This window comes from Citrus sinensis, chromosome 6 (assembly GCF_022201045.2).
Source record: "Citrus sinensis cultivar Valencia sweet orange chromosome 6, DVS_A1.0, whole genome shotgun sequence".
Lineage (NCBI taxonomy): Eukaryota > Viridiplantae > Streptophyta > Magnoliopsida > Sapindales > Rutaceae > Citrus > Citrus sinensis.
The window spans coordinates 23,144,520-23,160,871 of record NC_068561.1 but is presented as its reverse complement, the minus strand read 5'-3'; the positions used below and the strand labels follow the sequence as shown (position 1 = coordinate 23,160,871).

At 33.9% G+C, this 16,352-nt stretch overlaps 3 protein-coding genes across 3 annotated transcripts; 1 reads left to right on the top strand and 2 right to left on the bottom strand.

Annotated features, from left to right (window-relative positions):
• Positions 1-4,932: 4,932 nt before the first annotated feature.
• On the top strand, positions 4,933-8,548 carry LOC102607165 (probable serine/threonine-protein kinase PBL7). The gene is made up of 6 exons (XM_006482076.4): positions 4,933-6,047; positions 6,148-6,405; positions 6,506-6,678; positions 6,776-6,855; positions 6,963-7,110; positions 7,953-8,548. The coding sequence occupies exons 1-6, from the start codon at positions 5,489-5,491 to the stop codon at positions 8,295-8,297; spliced, it is 1,563 nt and encodes a 520-aa protein (XP_006482139.1). The 5' UTR covers positions 4,933-5,488; the 3' UTR covers positions 8,298-8,548.
• Positions 8,549-10,385: 1,837 nt separating this feature from the next.
• Positions 10,386-10,993, bottom strand: LOC112498663 (polcalcin Nic t 1). The gene has a single exon (XM_025100202.2). The coding sequence runs from the start codon at positions 10,843-10,845 to the stop codon at positions 10,591-10,593; it is 255 nt and encodes an 84-aa protein (XP_024955970.1). The 5' UTR covers positions 10,846-10,993; the 3' UTR covers positions 10,386-10,590.
• A 155-nt stretch (positions 10,994-11,148) lies between these two features.
• LOC102631481 (probable fructokinase-6, chloroplastic) lies at positions 11,149-16,155 on the bottom strand. The gene is made up of 7 exons (XM_006482074.4): positions 15,714-16,155; positions 15,268-15,485; positions 13,644-13,856; positions 12,955-13,152; positions 12,712-12,849; positions 12,029-12,145; positions 11,149-11,424 (listed from the first exon to the last, which is right to left on the bottom strand). The coding sequence occupies exons 1-7, from the start codon at positions 15,838-15,840 to the stop codon at positions 11,290-11,292; spliced, it is 1,146 nt and encodes a 381-aa protein (XP_006482137.1). The 5' UTR covers positions 15,841-16,155; the 3' UTR covers positions 11,149-11,289.
• Positions 16,156-16,352: the final 197 nt, after the last annotated feature.

Sequence of the window (16,352 nt, the reverse complement as noted above, 5' to 3'; positions counted from 1 at the left end):
TGAATGGAAAATTAGAAGATTAAGAACTAAATAAAATGCAGAAATTTATAACTAATTGATGGGTCTTTGGGGGGTTATGTGTCCGTATTTTTACAAGAAAAGGACTGTTTAATGCAATTGATTAGAGTGTAATGTCAGCTGGTGACTTAACACTCAACAAACCAAGTCGGATACGCGTTTGATAGATGTCCCAAAAGACATGTTAATTTAACTATTCAGCATGCCAATTGAGCCTTTTCTTGTTATAATTTTTAACAATTTTGGCCATCAACTTTCGTTTAGTTTCTTTTCCTCATGGCTTTGTTGTTTAATTTGTTACCTCAAAGAAACATCCTAGGCCTAATGGTACGGTATTGAAGTTGTCTTGAGAATTAAGACACTAATAAAATTATATCTTCTCTTCAAATATATTTCAGATTTTTTTTAATGTTTTTTTTCTCACAATTAATGGATTTAATTTATTAAAATTAATATCTGATTGAGTACTGATGGCTATGGAAATTTTTAATCCAATCTTGTTTTAATCAATCCGTTTCACATAACGAGATTTTCTTATGAAAGAATATTTATTTAATTCTATCAAATAAATAAGAATATTTTTTTTTGGTCTGAACCACGAGGTAGTTTTGAGTGGGCCTCAATTGTGGGAGGCACTTTTAAGCTCGTACCACAATTCAAACTAATTTTCGCTCGCACCGAGTCGGCCTGTAAGGGGTAAAGTATTGGTCAAAGTAGTAACTACATACGAGAGCGGGAGGCACATTTAAGCTCGTACCACGAGGTAGTCTTGAGTGGGCCTCAATTGTGGGAGGCACATTTAAGTTCGTACCACAATTCGGACTAATTCACACTCGTACCGGGTCGACCTGTAAGGGGTAAAGTGTTGGTTAAAGTAGTAACTACATACGAGAGCGGGGTTTAAACCCCTAACCTCTCTTAAAGAGTGAGAGTGTCGAACCACTCACACCAACCAACTTTAGTTACATAAGAATATTTATTTAATTCTACCAAATGAATAAAAATATGTGATGAACAAAATGTATTAAAAACAATTAAACTAGGAAAAAACAAAAAACAAAAAAAGATAAAGTTGCGTATGATCTTAAAAGGTTAAAATTTCACACTTTGTAGAAGGAAACACGTATTTTACCCAATATCGGTCACTTCCTCTTTTATACTTTTTCCCTCAGCTTCCAAACATTAGCTAAAAGCTGTAAAGGAAAAATAATAGAAAGCATTATTGATTTTGACAAGTCGGCACCTTCTATATGAGATTACATGAGTAGAAAACACAATGATTCCATCTTCTTTATTCAATTTCAATGTACCAGCATGTGATTTTTCATAGGACATAACATGTTGTTTGATTCATTGATTGTCAAAAGAAACACTTGCATTCAACGTAGTTTCAATGATATGTTTATTTATCAATTAAGGTGGGTCTCATCGATCAACTGCCCATGATTAACCATATCCCAAACGAGTCCCATCCATGCATCCTGACTAATCTTTTTGATATATCATCAACTGGTAAAAGATGAAAAGAAGTTAATGAACAAAAATTAAAGTGTGGTTCTTAATGTTTTTGTTATAAATATTTTCAACTAAAAAAATATTTTTTTCTCATAATAATATTAACACACACACTTTTAACGATTACACTAAAGCGTTAAATCTTTTAGCTATCAACAATGATGTTCCTAATAATGATATTTTTTAAGTATGAATTTTTAAGATGAGGCGTCAAGTAATCAAGGTATTGGATCTACTAACCCAAAGGACATGGATTTGAGCCATTGAAATGAGTTAATCAATGTACTGGGTCTATTTTTTTTTTTAAGTCTGTTATATACAGATGTTACTGACATTACAATTAATATTTACAATCATACTATATAATTGGGACCATCACAATACATTGACACACCGAAACACTTGTTCATATATTTTAAACTCTCTCTAATATTCGAGGGTGCTTACTCCACTCACATTTCGTAAGGGAGAGACAGTTTATACTCAATTATGTTGATAATTGAGGGAGTACTAAAATTAACCTCCATAAAACTCTTATGGAGGCTCGAATTCTTGCACTCAACATTGTAAGTGCAAGACTTCTCCTATTAGACCAAAGGCTCATTGGTTTACTAGGTCTATTATTAAGAGATATGAATTTGAGTCATTGAATATGTCATGTGTCATCTCAGTGTGCGTGTGACATGTAACAACATTTTTGGTAGATTATATAATATATAATGTAAGTGGATTACCTCATGCATTACCCAAAATAAAATTTCAAAAACATCCCTCGGGTTTTGGTTGGTACCAATTAGGTGCCGACTCATGGCACACGCCACACGTGCAAATGCCAAGGGCCACACTCAGGATTATCAAATTCTATGAATTTGACCGCAATTAAGAATTTAAGACTGACCAACCTCTACCAGAACTCTCTTATCATGTTCTTGGTCCCATTTGGCGCCCCACATCATCACAATTTCACGAAACTCATAGGTGCAACGAGGCAAAATTGGGTCCTCTTTTCAGTTTCACCCACCTTCATCACCGGTAACATCATTAAGAAGTTAGGTTACCTTAAATGTTCGTATTAATATTATTGTTGGCTTTTTTTTTTTAATAAGTTTTTGTATCAAATGGTTTGTCTAATATAATGTGAGGGGAGATTTTCCAAAGTTCGAGATTTTCCAAAGTTCAATTCTCCCTCTCTCTAAGGTAAACTCTAATAATTACTTCAGATTATCAACTCACTTTTAAGTTCTCTTATCTCTCCATTAGTAGATTTTAGTCTCAAGTCTTTATCGATATTTCACATAGGTAGACTTATTAAATATTATTTTTTCTTATTAATTTTGTATCAAACGACTCCTCTAATATGACCCAACAACTAAGTTAATATATTTATCCACAATGCACGTTACGTTGTTGTTAAACAAACTTAGTAACCCAAAATGCATGCATTTCATGACATATATGAACACACCCTAAATTTATAACAAATCTTAAGACTCACATTTACCTATAGTGAGGTGAGATTTATCAATTTTTGCCTGTCAATTGTCAAAGTGAGATAGGACATCATAATCTATGATTTGTTTGTGTGGGGGAGTATAGGCTATAGAGAGAGGGGGAGGAAAGATAATATGTAATGACTAAGATAAAGATTTTCATTTACGTATGCATACAAAATAAATTGATTTGATGTTCGTGAGAATGAAACACTTCAAGACTATATTTTTATTCCATTAAGTTTAGTGGTCCATTAATTTGACGTAGTCAACTAGAAATATATGTTGTATAAAATCAAATTTTACAATGTGTGTTTAAAACCAATAGATTTATCGTATCTTTAAAAAAAAAAATTGATAAACACATAAATTATTTTGGGAAAGATCCGATTTCAAAACAAACATAATGAGATTGAGATATGTTACAACAGTGCAAAATTCAATTTTCTCTATCCACAGAGCCTGCGTAATTGTTCAATTTTTTTGCAATAACAAATGAGACAAAATTTGGAGATGCTAACTTCAGAATATTTAGCAGAAAAAGAAACTGAAAGATAATATATTTTCGACTGTTTTTGACAAAAGGTTGTTAAAACTCGGCCAAAAAAAATTTAACTACATGATGAGGACTACGGCTGATATTTAAAGTAAAGTTGGTATAATTTTAGAATTTAGATTAAAATTTGGTTGCATTCGCCATTGACAATAAAAATAAGAGATGCATCTTCCTTTAAGGTAGAAGTGGGTTCTGTTTTTTGTTATAAAAGGCAAACACAATATTGGCAATGAATTTAATTTAAATTTTTTTTTAAAAGTGAGTCAACTTTAGTAGAATGTAAATAAAATCACAATTATTTCTAGCTATTAATTAAAGTCAATTACCAACACCCTCATCTTTTGGTGCCTTGTAGTAGAAGGTGGTACGTGACCAATAAAATGGAATTTCATTAATTTTATTATACAGTTTAATTTTAGTCATTATTTCCGTGCGAAATTCTATATTTTCTAAAGGGTAAAAGTTTGTTTAACCCTTATGTTTTGATATTGGTTCTTGTTTAATTCCTATATATTTTTTAAAAAATATCAATGCCATTAAACTATTCCTGCCATTAATTTTTATTTTTTATTATTTTTACAATATTATCCCTTATAATAATGTTCCTTTATTTTTGTGATGCTCACATATGTCCAGAAAAAATTGATATTGTAAAAAAAATTAAACTACTAATTTTTTGACATTAATATATTAACTCCTTAGGAGAGTGTTTCACAAAAGGACAAAATTATAGTATAACTGTGGTACCATACTACAGTTATACCTAATCATTCGATCCAACCGCACACATGTACTATAGTTAGATCCAATGGTTATGTGCAGCTATGGTATAATACCACAGTTGCACCATAACTGGACCATTTATAAAAATAATATATTTTCTTTTTGTTTTTATTTTATTTTTTAGGATTGAATTAGTAATTCAATTTTTTTCTTTTATTATTGTCCAAAAAATAAGCATTAATGTAAGAGAATAATATTATAAAAGTAAGATAAAAATGAGCATGGTGAGTAGAGAAAAATAAACCTTATCATAATTGAGGATAAGTGATGTAAAAATTAAAAAAGAAAAAGAAAAAAAAAGGCAGCTAAACTCACTACATAATAATGATCATTTGATTATTATCTTTAGCTATAAACTCATTTGAAAATTGAAAACACAAAGATCAGCGGATGAGCAGAGAGAGTTTGTTACTTGTTGGAGGTTGGAGGGTGTTGGATTGGATGGTCACCAAACTAAATGCCACGCCGTCTTCTAATGATTATTTTCTTGTCCCAAAAAATTTTTGGTCATAAAACTTAAAATCTTTTAATTTATAACTCAAATTAACAAAAAAAAGGGAAAAAAAATTAAAGAAATCCATTAAATCAGACCACAAACAAGCTTCCCCTATATTCCGGTTGATTCTCTCTAAATGTCAGGCTCAGGCTCAGCATTAAAAATAAAGCACACCAAATGAAACCTGGAATGGGTATGGGTTCTGGTTGTCCACTTAAGCCTCAGCAGTTAGCAACAAGAATCTTCTTCTTTCTCACCTTAAAAATTAAATAAACACTGATTGTCTGTCATATCATCACCAAGAAACCAACTCCTCAACCCATCGTCATTTTTTTCTATTTTTCAAAGACCAAAACCATGACCATTGCCATTAATTTAATCAGATTCTTGTGTACATACATACATACATAAACAAACTGATGGACGCATTGTCATTTGCCCATTACCACCCATTACCCCCTCAAAATTCTCTCCCACCCTTGAAGCAAAGCAGCGGCTACCTTTAACTTTTTTTTAATTCTCTTCTTTATTTTGATTCTTTTGCTTTCCCCTTTCAGTCTCTGTCTCTCTCTCTTTCTTTTTGGTTTCTGGGGTTCTGTGCTCTCATTGAGATCTACTTTGTCATCAAAAATGGGTTTTTCCCAAGACACTTACTCTAAAAGCTCGCAACATAATGAGTTGTATGCTTCCTCTATTGTTTCAGATAATTACTGTGAGTACAAGGTCTATAACAAGCATTATAATGAGCTAAAAATCAAAACTTTATTGAGAAAAATGATCTGGGATTTTGGTTTATCATGTTTCTTGCCTTCTCTCAGCAATAATCACAACAATCGCATTAACGACGATGATGAGAAGAGTAAAGGTAGCAACCTGGAGCATAACAAGGCTTGGTTGCTTGCTGAGTCAGGAGGGGCAGAGTTGACAAGTACTGATCCACAATCAGTTCACTCTTCTTTCAGGTTTAGTCTCTGCTCTCAGGTTGAGCTTGAGTCCATGAACATTGGCGCTTCTGCTTCTGCTACTGTGTTAATGGTGAATTTGGAAAATGGGTTGTGTGATTCTCGTGCCCAAGAGCTCAAATGGAGAAAGATTCAGTCTCTTGAGAGGAGTATTTCTCCAGTGGCCAATTCTTTGATCAGGCTTAGCTATGGTGAAATTCTTGCAGCTACTCATAATTTTTCTAAAGGTAACTCTAATGGGTTTATTTGTTTGGTTTGTAATTTTTTTTTTTTGGTTGATTTTGATTTTGTATATGTGACTGTAGTTGGCTTTTTTGTGATGGATAGGTAGAGTTTTAGGAAGAGGAGCTTTGAGTTTTGTGTTTAAGGGTAAAGTTGGGCTTTTGAGAACTTCAGTGGCTATTAAGAGATTAGACAAAGAAGATAAGGAGTCTTCAAAAGCATTTTGTAGAGAACTGATGATTGCTAGTTCTCTTCACCATCCAAATATTGTTCCTCTTGTGGGATTTTGCATTGATCCAGAACAGGGTTTGTTCTTGATATACAAGTATGTTTCTGGTGGTAGCTTAGAGCGCCATTTACATGGTATGTTGTTCTCTTAGCTCTTTTTAATAGAAAGTTTTTGGAATTTGATCTCAGTTTGTATGATGTTGAGTGATTTGTGATGTGTTGTGCCCATTTGCAGAGAAGAAGAAAGGAGTAAGAGGTAATTCGACATTGCCTTGGTCTGTTAGGTATAAGGTTGCCCTTGGAATTGCAGAATCAGTGGCATATCTGCACAATGGAACTGAAAGATGTGTTGTTCATAGAGACATTAAGCCCTCAAACATTCTCCTTTCTTCCAAGAAAATACCTAAGGTGAGTAATATAGTTTACTGATCTATGGAACCAGATGTTATTTTTGACGTAAGTCATATGTTTTCATTTTTATTAATTTGTGATAATATGTGTGCAGTTATGTGATTTTGGATTAGCTACTTGGACTTCTGCACCTTCAGTTCCTTTCCTCTGCAAAACTGTTAAGGGAACATTTGGGTATGATTTTAAAACCTATGGGTATTTCTTCCAGAATTGTTAACGAAGAATGTGATTAGTATTTTCCTGTTTACTGAAACAAATGGAAACACAATTTGAATTTCCAGTTACTTGGCTCCTGAGTACTTCCAACATGGAAAAGTATCCGATAAGACTGATGTTTATGCATTTGGTGTGGTACTGTTGGAACTGCTAACTGGACGAAAGCCGATTGAAGCAAGGAGGCTTCAAGGAGAAGAGAACTTGGTCCTGTGGGTAGGTTAATCTGCTAAATTCTTGAAATATCCATTCTTTGCATTGACTTGATGGTAACTGAATTAATGCTCTTATTAGCTTACTTCAAAAAAAGAAGGGGGTCCCCGTATTGCCTTGATATTGACAGTGCCCAAAATACGTAAACTATGTATTAATGATGACTGCTTGGTCAATGAACAATTTCCCCGGGTAATGGTGTAAGGTTTGAAATCATTAGTGAAACATCACTTACTTGTGGTAGAGAATAATGAAAATGACATTTCATTTTTGTACTTTATATTGAAACTAAAAAAAGATAGTAACCATCGGTGGTATATTAGTTATGAAATTGTTGTTAATTGGATCATCTAGAAAAACTTAATTTGTGCTAATTTTTCAAATTTCAGATTTTCTTATCGGCCCTATTTGGCATTGTTAGCGTAAGCCTGTGGCATCTTCACTTGAAGCATGACATTTTTGACGGGCTTTTGTCACGGTCAAATTCTGTCATCGCAAAATTTGCCATTGCGGCTTAAAAGACCAATGAAATGATTACATTTACCATCTTTCATAACAGCGACCGAAGATCATTTTAAATGCATATGAAGACAAATTTTAAAGATTGTTGTTAATATTTGAAATATAGATATAAAAGTCTTAATGGTATTTGCTTCATATTGGCAACGCCTCGGGAATTTTGTTTGTTTACAGAATAAGCTATAATAAAATATACTGCTTAAATAATAATTCATGGAAACGGGAAGTTCTCTTTTTCCATTAATAATTACTCGTGACAGCCTCTCGACTTAACATTTTTTATGGAAGTAAGAAACTAAATATAGGCTCTACATTGGTTTTTGCAGGCAAAACCAATTCTGCATAGAGGAATGGCAGCGGTTGAAGAGTTGCTAGATCCGCGGCTCAAATGCACTTCGAGAAATTCAGCTCAAATAGCCCGGGTGATTCAAGCTGCAGCTGCCTGCATTAGCAGTGAAGAATCTCGAAGGCCTGGTATTGATGAAATTATTGCCATACTTAGAGGGGAAGAAGAGTTAATTTACTGTACTTGGAAAAAGCACAATTTTTCTGGAATTATTGATTGTTACCCCCAGTTACAACAAACAAAAAGTGAGATGAAGAGCCACTTAGCTTTGGCAATGCTAGGAGTTTCGGAGTTTGAGGAGGATGATCACCTTTACTGTCGTTGAAACATTACTAAACGAACTGTCTGATTTTTTTTTTTTTTTTTTAAACCGATTTCACTGTGTTGCTTGCTTAGGAGCAAGAGGTGTTAGACACTAGTAACAGGGAAAAAAAATGTGCTTATAATCTGTACAGAGTTAAAGGAGTCTGATGATAATTTGTGTACATATTTTCCATTTACCTGTGCCAAAACCATGGGAAAAGTGTAATGGCCTTGCTCTGTAGAGTTTTATTTTTCATGAAGATTGTTGCTCAACTGACTTTTGACTTTCGGAGTTATTGCAGGCTGATAAGGCTGCGCCTGGTATTGTTTTTGTTTTGCTACTTTCCGTTTTTCAAAAATATGTGTAAAATGCGTCTGATTGGACCATCCTTGTCACTATGTTTGTATTTCGTGAAAATGAATCATTTTTATATTTACTAATTTGCGAAGGAAGTGCAAAACAATTTTTTTTTTTTTTACTGTTGCTTAGTTTTATATTTAATTGGGTCTCTAGAAAACTTTCAACCAATACATTCACTTTAAAGGATCCTTAGTAAAATATTACAAATGTAATTTTATTTAACATTTTTATTTTTAGCAATTTATTAGTATTATTTTTTATATTTTAACGGTGAAAAGATGAATAATAATAATAATAATAATAATTAGTATTAGAAGAAGATGGACGATGTTATTCTTTAGACCATTCGAGATGGATATCTACAATTTACTTGATTTTGTTTGAATGGCGGCTTTGTCCAATAAAACATTTATAATGAATACATATTTTGACTTGATTTTGTTGCGGTATATTTATTTAATGACAAAACTACACACGTAGTTGGAATATACTGATGTGATATTTGATGTGTCATTATTATAAGATATCGAAAAGAATTAAAATTGATAGTGAAATTAAAAACTAAAAAGACAGTATTAATTTAAATCACCATAATCAAAATATTATAATCACATATGTAAACAAATTTGGGTCAACTAATATACTCATAAAACATGAATAAGTAAGTTGTACTTATAACGAAAAAATTGTTACTAACAATAAAAAAATTTACCGATAATAAAAACGCGGCTAATGATGGAATATAAAATAAACAAAATTATTAAAAGACAAGGGAAAATATTTACCTATAATAAGAGTTCTATCAGAACTTCCATAGCCAGAAACTTAAAAAGAACAAAAAGAAAATCATAAATAGCGAAATTTAAATATTTTAGCAGGATCAGGCTACGGTGCAACAGTGGCACCGTGCCACAGTTGCACCTAGCCGTTGGATGCAGTTGGATTGGTGGGATCCACTGACATCCAACTGCATCCAACGGCTAGGTGCAACTGTGGCACGGTGCCACTGTTGCACCTAAGGGGAATCCATTTTAGCAACATGCTTTCGGAAAATGTAGTGGCCTTTCTATAAGGTATTTTTAAAAATTAATTATAAAATTGAAAATTGTGTTCAGGACTCGAGAGCTCTTACTGGTTGACTATTTCTCAGACGGTACTCTATCAAAATGAGAATTGCATAATTGGTTTTCAATAAATTTTATTCACAAAATATCATGTGGGGTCTAACATTTTTAGTATTTTAAAATTCATACTCATTGCATATTGTTGACACATTTTCCTTTTGGCGGTTGATAGTCGTCATTTGGTATCATTTTATTATACTTTTGCAACACGAGTCCCCATTTCACAATCTTGAGATGGATTATTTGAAATATAAAATTCATTAAGAAAATGTAAAGAAGTAATTTAATAAGCAATAGTTATAGTGCTCATGTTTTGACATCAGCACGTGGCATTATCTTGTTAATCTCTGACATCAATTGTACTCGACAGACGTTTTGAAATCACGCCACATGTATATTTGGGTTGTAAAAAGTGGACGATGTTATCCATTAAAACATTTATGATTTGATGCTTATTTTGGCTTGATTTTAGTATGCCGTATTAAATTAATCTAAAGCATTGGAATTAAGAAGTTTAAATCAATACAAGGCTCAAAGTAACATTGAATCCAAATTTCAAGATCAAGTCACTATAGTAAATAAATATGTTGACTATATACTAGATGAGCAAGAATACTATAAGAATAAGACATGGCATAAAAATTCAAGTATCATAAAAGTTCCCTATTAATCCAAGTATCATCGCTTCCCTATTGAACACATGAAAGAGTGCACCTCACAGACATTTCAAGTGACACACAAAAACTTGGAAGCAAAAAATTGAAAACCAAAGGTCCTTTTTTAAAAAAAAAAAATCGCCAATGAATGAAGAAATAGAGAAAGAAAAAAGTTTAAAATATCTTAGCAACATTCTTAATCAAGCCACGGTTGGCTTCTGCAAAAGCTGTGAATTCGTCGTAAGATATGACGCCATCGCCATCAGTATCAATTTCAGCCATCATCTTCTTGACCTCTTCATCAGAGACTGAGGCGAGGGCGTTCAGGCAATCCGCAAGCTCTGATGCGGAGATTTTCCCGTCACCGTTCAAGTCGAAGCGCTTAAAGACACGCTCGCGGTCGGCCTTATCCTGTTCTTCATCAGCCATTGTTGTTTCTGTTTCTTCTGATCAACAAGTTTGGTTTACAAGTGAATGCGGCAAAAGCATGCAGAGCTTTGCTTCTTAAAGAAATGGTTTTTGAATAATAAGGATAGCATTTGAATGAGTGAGTGGCTGAGCTTCATGTGCGGATCACCTGAAGAAATGTAAATTCAAAACTGTTTTCCCGAGACTAATGCAATGAGAATTTTAGGTATTGAACTGCATTTTGACAAGTGGAAACATGGAATTTCGATAGATTCTCGGTAGTTACAGCATGGATCAAACTAATTTTGGCTAAAAGACTTGAGCTATGCTCCATATAAAAGGACTGATTCATATTATTTAGGAAAGTCAGTTTCTATGAATGCAGTGGCACCGTGCCATCCGAAGAATTTGAAAGGGTACTCAAGTTGGTAACTAGTTGTACAGAATTTGGATAAAACAAATACTTTACGATACGGGAGCATGGATGGCATTCAGCACAGCTTCTCTTGTGGGCAAAGCCGGAATTGCACCTCTCTCCATTACAGTCAGCGCACCGCATGCATTAGCAAACCTAAGAGCATCTCTTAATTGGTCTTCTTTCTGCAAGATTAAACCAAATAGATTATAACCTTGTAATACAGAGTTGATCAAGTATAGGGAGTTTTAAACATGCGAACTGATATGTTGAAAAAATAAATAAATAAATAAAGGAGCCAAATTGATCGAGGCTATCCAAATTTTATCCTGATTTAGAAGTTATTCATGAAGAGGAAATGGGTAAAATGGAATTAACTGATATTTTGATTGGGGAATAAGTTCCACATTGAACATAATAATCAAGAAGTAAACCAAGCCGTATGCAATGTCGTATTCTTATAAGTACATTAATAACTTTTTATAGGGTCCATTTTTGCTAATCCCTTTGTTCAATCAAAATCCATCAGGCACTAGAAAGACATGCATTCATTAAATATCTACAGATATTTGACTCATAATCACATTTTCCTTATGCTGGAAATTTTAAATTGTGAGAATAATTTCAATGGCATGACTCCAAGTGTCCAATCAACTTAAGATTTGGCAAATATTAAAAGAAGTTGGAGAACCAATCAAATGGCTGACATTCATCATTCTATGAGAACCATTCGAAAAAAAAAAATGAAGAAGGAAAAAGCTGTATTATCTGAAATAAATTGGGCAGTACCTGAAGCAAGGAGAAATCAGTGGATAGTTGTGATAGTATCCCAGCGACAAAAGCATCCCCTGCACCAGTGGCATCAACAGCCTCTACCTTCAAACCCTGCACTCTACCGCTGAAATCCTGGAAAAATTATAGAATAGCAATCTTCAGGCTCCTAATTATTATAAAAATAAGATATTTCATGCCTGTCCTACAACATTGGACCAAACATTCAAACAGTTACAAATGCTCAGATCACCATATTAAAAGACTAAGTATAAGCATATTATGGTACGGTTTATGGGACATCATAATCTAAACTTTTAATCAGAGTGTAAGTTCCTTAGATCTGCTTTACAAAAAATCTTCTTCGGTGGCGCTTTCAAACAAAGCAGAGAGGAGAACACCTTGTAAGTTAATTGGAGAAGTTTTTTTTTTTTCAATTGTCTCTTATCTTTAATTAAATAACAAAATGTTAATTTTGAGTTTTACCTACCTTCAAAACCAAGAATATCCAAAGGTATGATTAAATAATTCCTTTTTCTGGAAACAAAGTTGAGAAATTTCCTCTAATGATGTTCCCAAAAAGTTTGATATTCCCTCTAGTAAATCTTCTCAAAAAACATCTTGCTGTTCCAGTAAATCTTCTTAAATAAAATCTTGCTCTACAAGTAACTTTGGAAGCTATTGCTATCTTGAGTGCTTACCTTGGTGTAGTACCTGCAACCATCTGGACCCTCGGTGACAAGTAGCAATTTAAGATTCGCATGAAATAGTTTATAAACGACTGCATCATCATATGGGTCTTCTCCTTGGGTTAGAAAAGAAATCTCTTCTTCACTGATCTGAAAATTTAGTTTGAATTGTTATGATAAGACATGGTGGTTTCTTTTTATTCTTGATCATTGTTCCATAGAAGGGTAAAAAGTAAAATCTGAAAGCGTTCCCACCTTGATAATGTCAGCAGTCTCCCAAATGCTCAGAATTCCTTCTCTTGCTTTGTCTGCTGAGGGCCAAAGGGGAAGCCTTAGATTGGGGTCATAGGAGAGAACCACACCAGCATCCTTTGCAGCTTTTGCTGCAGCTATGTGAGCTGACTTACATGGTTCTGTAATTAGACTTATAGAACCATAATGAAAAATTTTTGCCTGGGGGAATCAATCAAAGAACAAATTCCATAAGAAAATCAGTAAGTTAAATAGGAAAAAAAAAAGAAAATAATAAGGGTATTAATCTATATATAACTAAAATTGAGGCAACAAAACATTGTCAGTGCACCCTTTGGATGAGTGAGGCCTAACAAGGAAACCTCTACATAAAATGAACTAAAATGCCAATGCCAGCTACCAAACTATTTCTATGATAATTAAATGTTGGTAGGTCTGACGTTACAGAGAGTTTAGAATTCGAGTCCTTGTTGCCTGCTGCAAATCATGTGACAACAAGTATTATTAAACTGAGTGTAAGAAACTATGGACAAACTTAATATATATGCTCTTTCTGTCACTGCAAACTTAACCGTAGAAGTACTCTTTTCTGTCACTATTTTTTTATAAGTTTTTTTTTTCCCTCTTGCTCGTCTGTTAGTATTAATAATTACATTTAAAAAAAAAATGAAACTTGTATCATCCTGCAATACCTTCGTAATTAAACTGAGATCAAGTTCAGCTTCTTGAAGCAACATATCAGCACTAGGATTACGGTAAAACATGAACTCGCGTTCCCCATCACTCCTTAGTGTAACAAATGCTAAAGCCGTACGTGCACCAGGGTCAAAGCGCATCCCATCACCATTCACATTGTTCTCCTTCAATATATCAGCAAGCATGTAACCAAATTCATCTGCACCAACCTGCAGATGTTGTGAGAAACATTACATTTCTGAGAGAACCTTCACACTCACCATAAATAGACACACAGTAGGATATGCTTCCTCAGTGAACAAGAAGTAGATTATTTGCTCCTTCTCATATGGAAATAACCTTGAATACATCGATTTATTTTTTTGTATACAGAATGAAATGAGACGATAAAAACATTACAGAGTTGTTAGATAGAAAAAATTAAAGACACAACTGATTGTTTTTGCTGGCTGTTAGAGTGGATGTTTTACAAATTCTGGCCCAGGGATTTCTGTTGTCAGGAACAATAAGCTGTCTTCAATTCAGCTTCCAAGATCTATAGGCAGTTACTTTAATCATCTATTTCTACAATGATTAGATGACCTTTAATTAGATGCATCAATGAATACTTAACATTCATTTAAATTTCTGTGCTGATAAGTCTTAATACTGTGGAAACTCCTCAAGTCAGCTCTGCAACCTAGCAGGGGTAATATGATACTGGATAAAAACAGAGCATCACAGGGATGAAAAGATGAAACAATGATGTTTCTGCATAGGCTAGGAAGGGGATACAGTAGGTATAATAATCTGCACGCTGTGCCATGAAACTGGTATAGGCCATAGCTGTTAAGCAGCATTCCTTACTTTAAGAGAGGGCAAACTGATAACTTTCACATGTTCATAGAAACAGAACAAAGTAGTCTGCAGCATAAAGCAAGTATGAGAAAAAGGCCATCAGCTATGCAATAATGAGGGACTAAACTTTTAGAGGCAGTTAAAATTTAAGAAATCAAGACATAAGATGGAAAAGTTTTATCCATTAACAGAACTTATTGCTGTACTAGAAAGAACAATATCACTGAAATCGAAGCATTACAAGGGAAACCCAAAAGGGAAAACAAAGGAGTTAGCGAGTATAGAGAGTGTGGCCCTGTGCGCATGACTAATAAGATAAGATATTATGAACTAAAGTCGAGTGATCATAAGCCTAAAATTGACAGAACCTTAAGAGTCAGGTTTATCTGCATATGCTAGCAGGTGAAATAGGCTGTTAAACTTCTAGACGTTTTGGAAAAAAATAGGATGACGAGTTAAAATTGTCACTTGCACAACATAAAAATTCTCTGAGATAGAAGGTACGAAACTCAATCAGGAGACTCGTAAATTAAATATTTGATATCCAGAAAGGACTTTTTCATGTGCTAATTTCTGATTTGATCCTGTCATCCTGATGTTCATTTCCCTAAGCGCTTGCCCTCTTTATACCTCTACAAAACTAGAATAATCAAACAGAAACATTGACAGACAATAGTTCCAACTAAGTTTGAACAATTAAGAAATAATTGAAGAGGAAAACAAGCTACCCAGGAAACAAATTAAAGTTACCATGAATTGAACATATACTATCAATTACTGTACCTTCCCAATAAAAGCGGATGAGCCTCCAAGGCGAGCGATGCCAACGGCCACATTAGCAGGTGCACCGCCGGGAGCTTTCTTGAAAGCTGGCGACTCAGCCAATGAAAGTCCACTAACAGTTGGAACAAAATCAATCAGCATTTCCCCAAAACAAACCACGAGCGGAGATTCCCTTGTTTCCTTTGTTTCAGATAACCCATCACCTGGAAGTGCTTTCACTGCCATGTATAAAAGTTGAACAATAAAATTTCAGCACTAACGATAATACATACAGTTTTGATCACTGATAAGCCAATTACAACTTTTGATGACACATGAAGATCAAATCGAGCTAAAATAACCCATTAAATGATCCATTTCCTGCATGCATAACAATCTTCAGCTAAAATTTTTTATTTAATTTCATCAACTAAAAAATATCAACAAATTTAAGATGAAACACCCACCTCGAACATTCAACCGAGGAAGCGGAGATGAAGCTTTGATCGTTGGGTGAGTACTGAGCTTAACTGAAGAGTGAGAGTAAGAAGAAACAGCACCAGTGAAGCAAAATGCAGTAGAATGAAGAGCCATAGCAAGAAGCTAGTCGTTGAGCTAATTGGTGGTTGATGAAGGTTTTTGAAATTTGATCAGGCGTTAAGATTGATGTACGGATAAAATAGTGGGGATTTCTGCTGGCAATAGCATTAGAGTGGATTGGTGGTGGTGGTGGTGGTGGTGATATTATTTAGTTTAGTCTAGTGTCAGCGTTTTGAGAGTGTTGGATAAATGGCAAGAAGAGTGGGGACAGCTTTGAGAAAGTAACGGAGAAAACTAAGAGAAGTGAAACTAGTTTATTGTTTGCCGCTTTGGCCTTTGGGTGTTGCGCTTTGGATTTTCTACGGCTTTTCCTCCTCGTTTGCCGCTTTATAGTTTATATATATATATATATAGTTTTTCTCTTCTTACGCTATCAAATTATGAAATTTAAGAGAATTAATTTTTAATTCTCTTAAATTATATGTTTTAAGAATATATCCGCACTAAAAAAATAATAACGTCTGCAGTTAAAAAAAAAAGAGTATATGCACATGAGGACAATTATA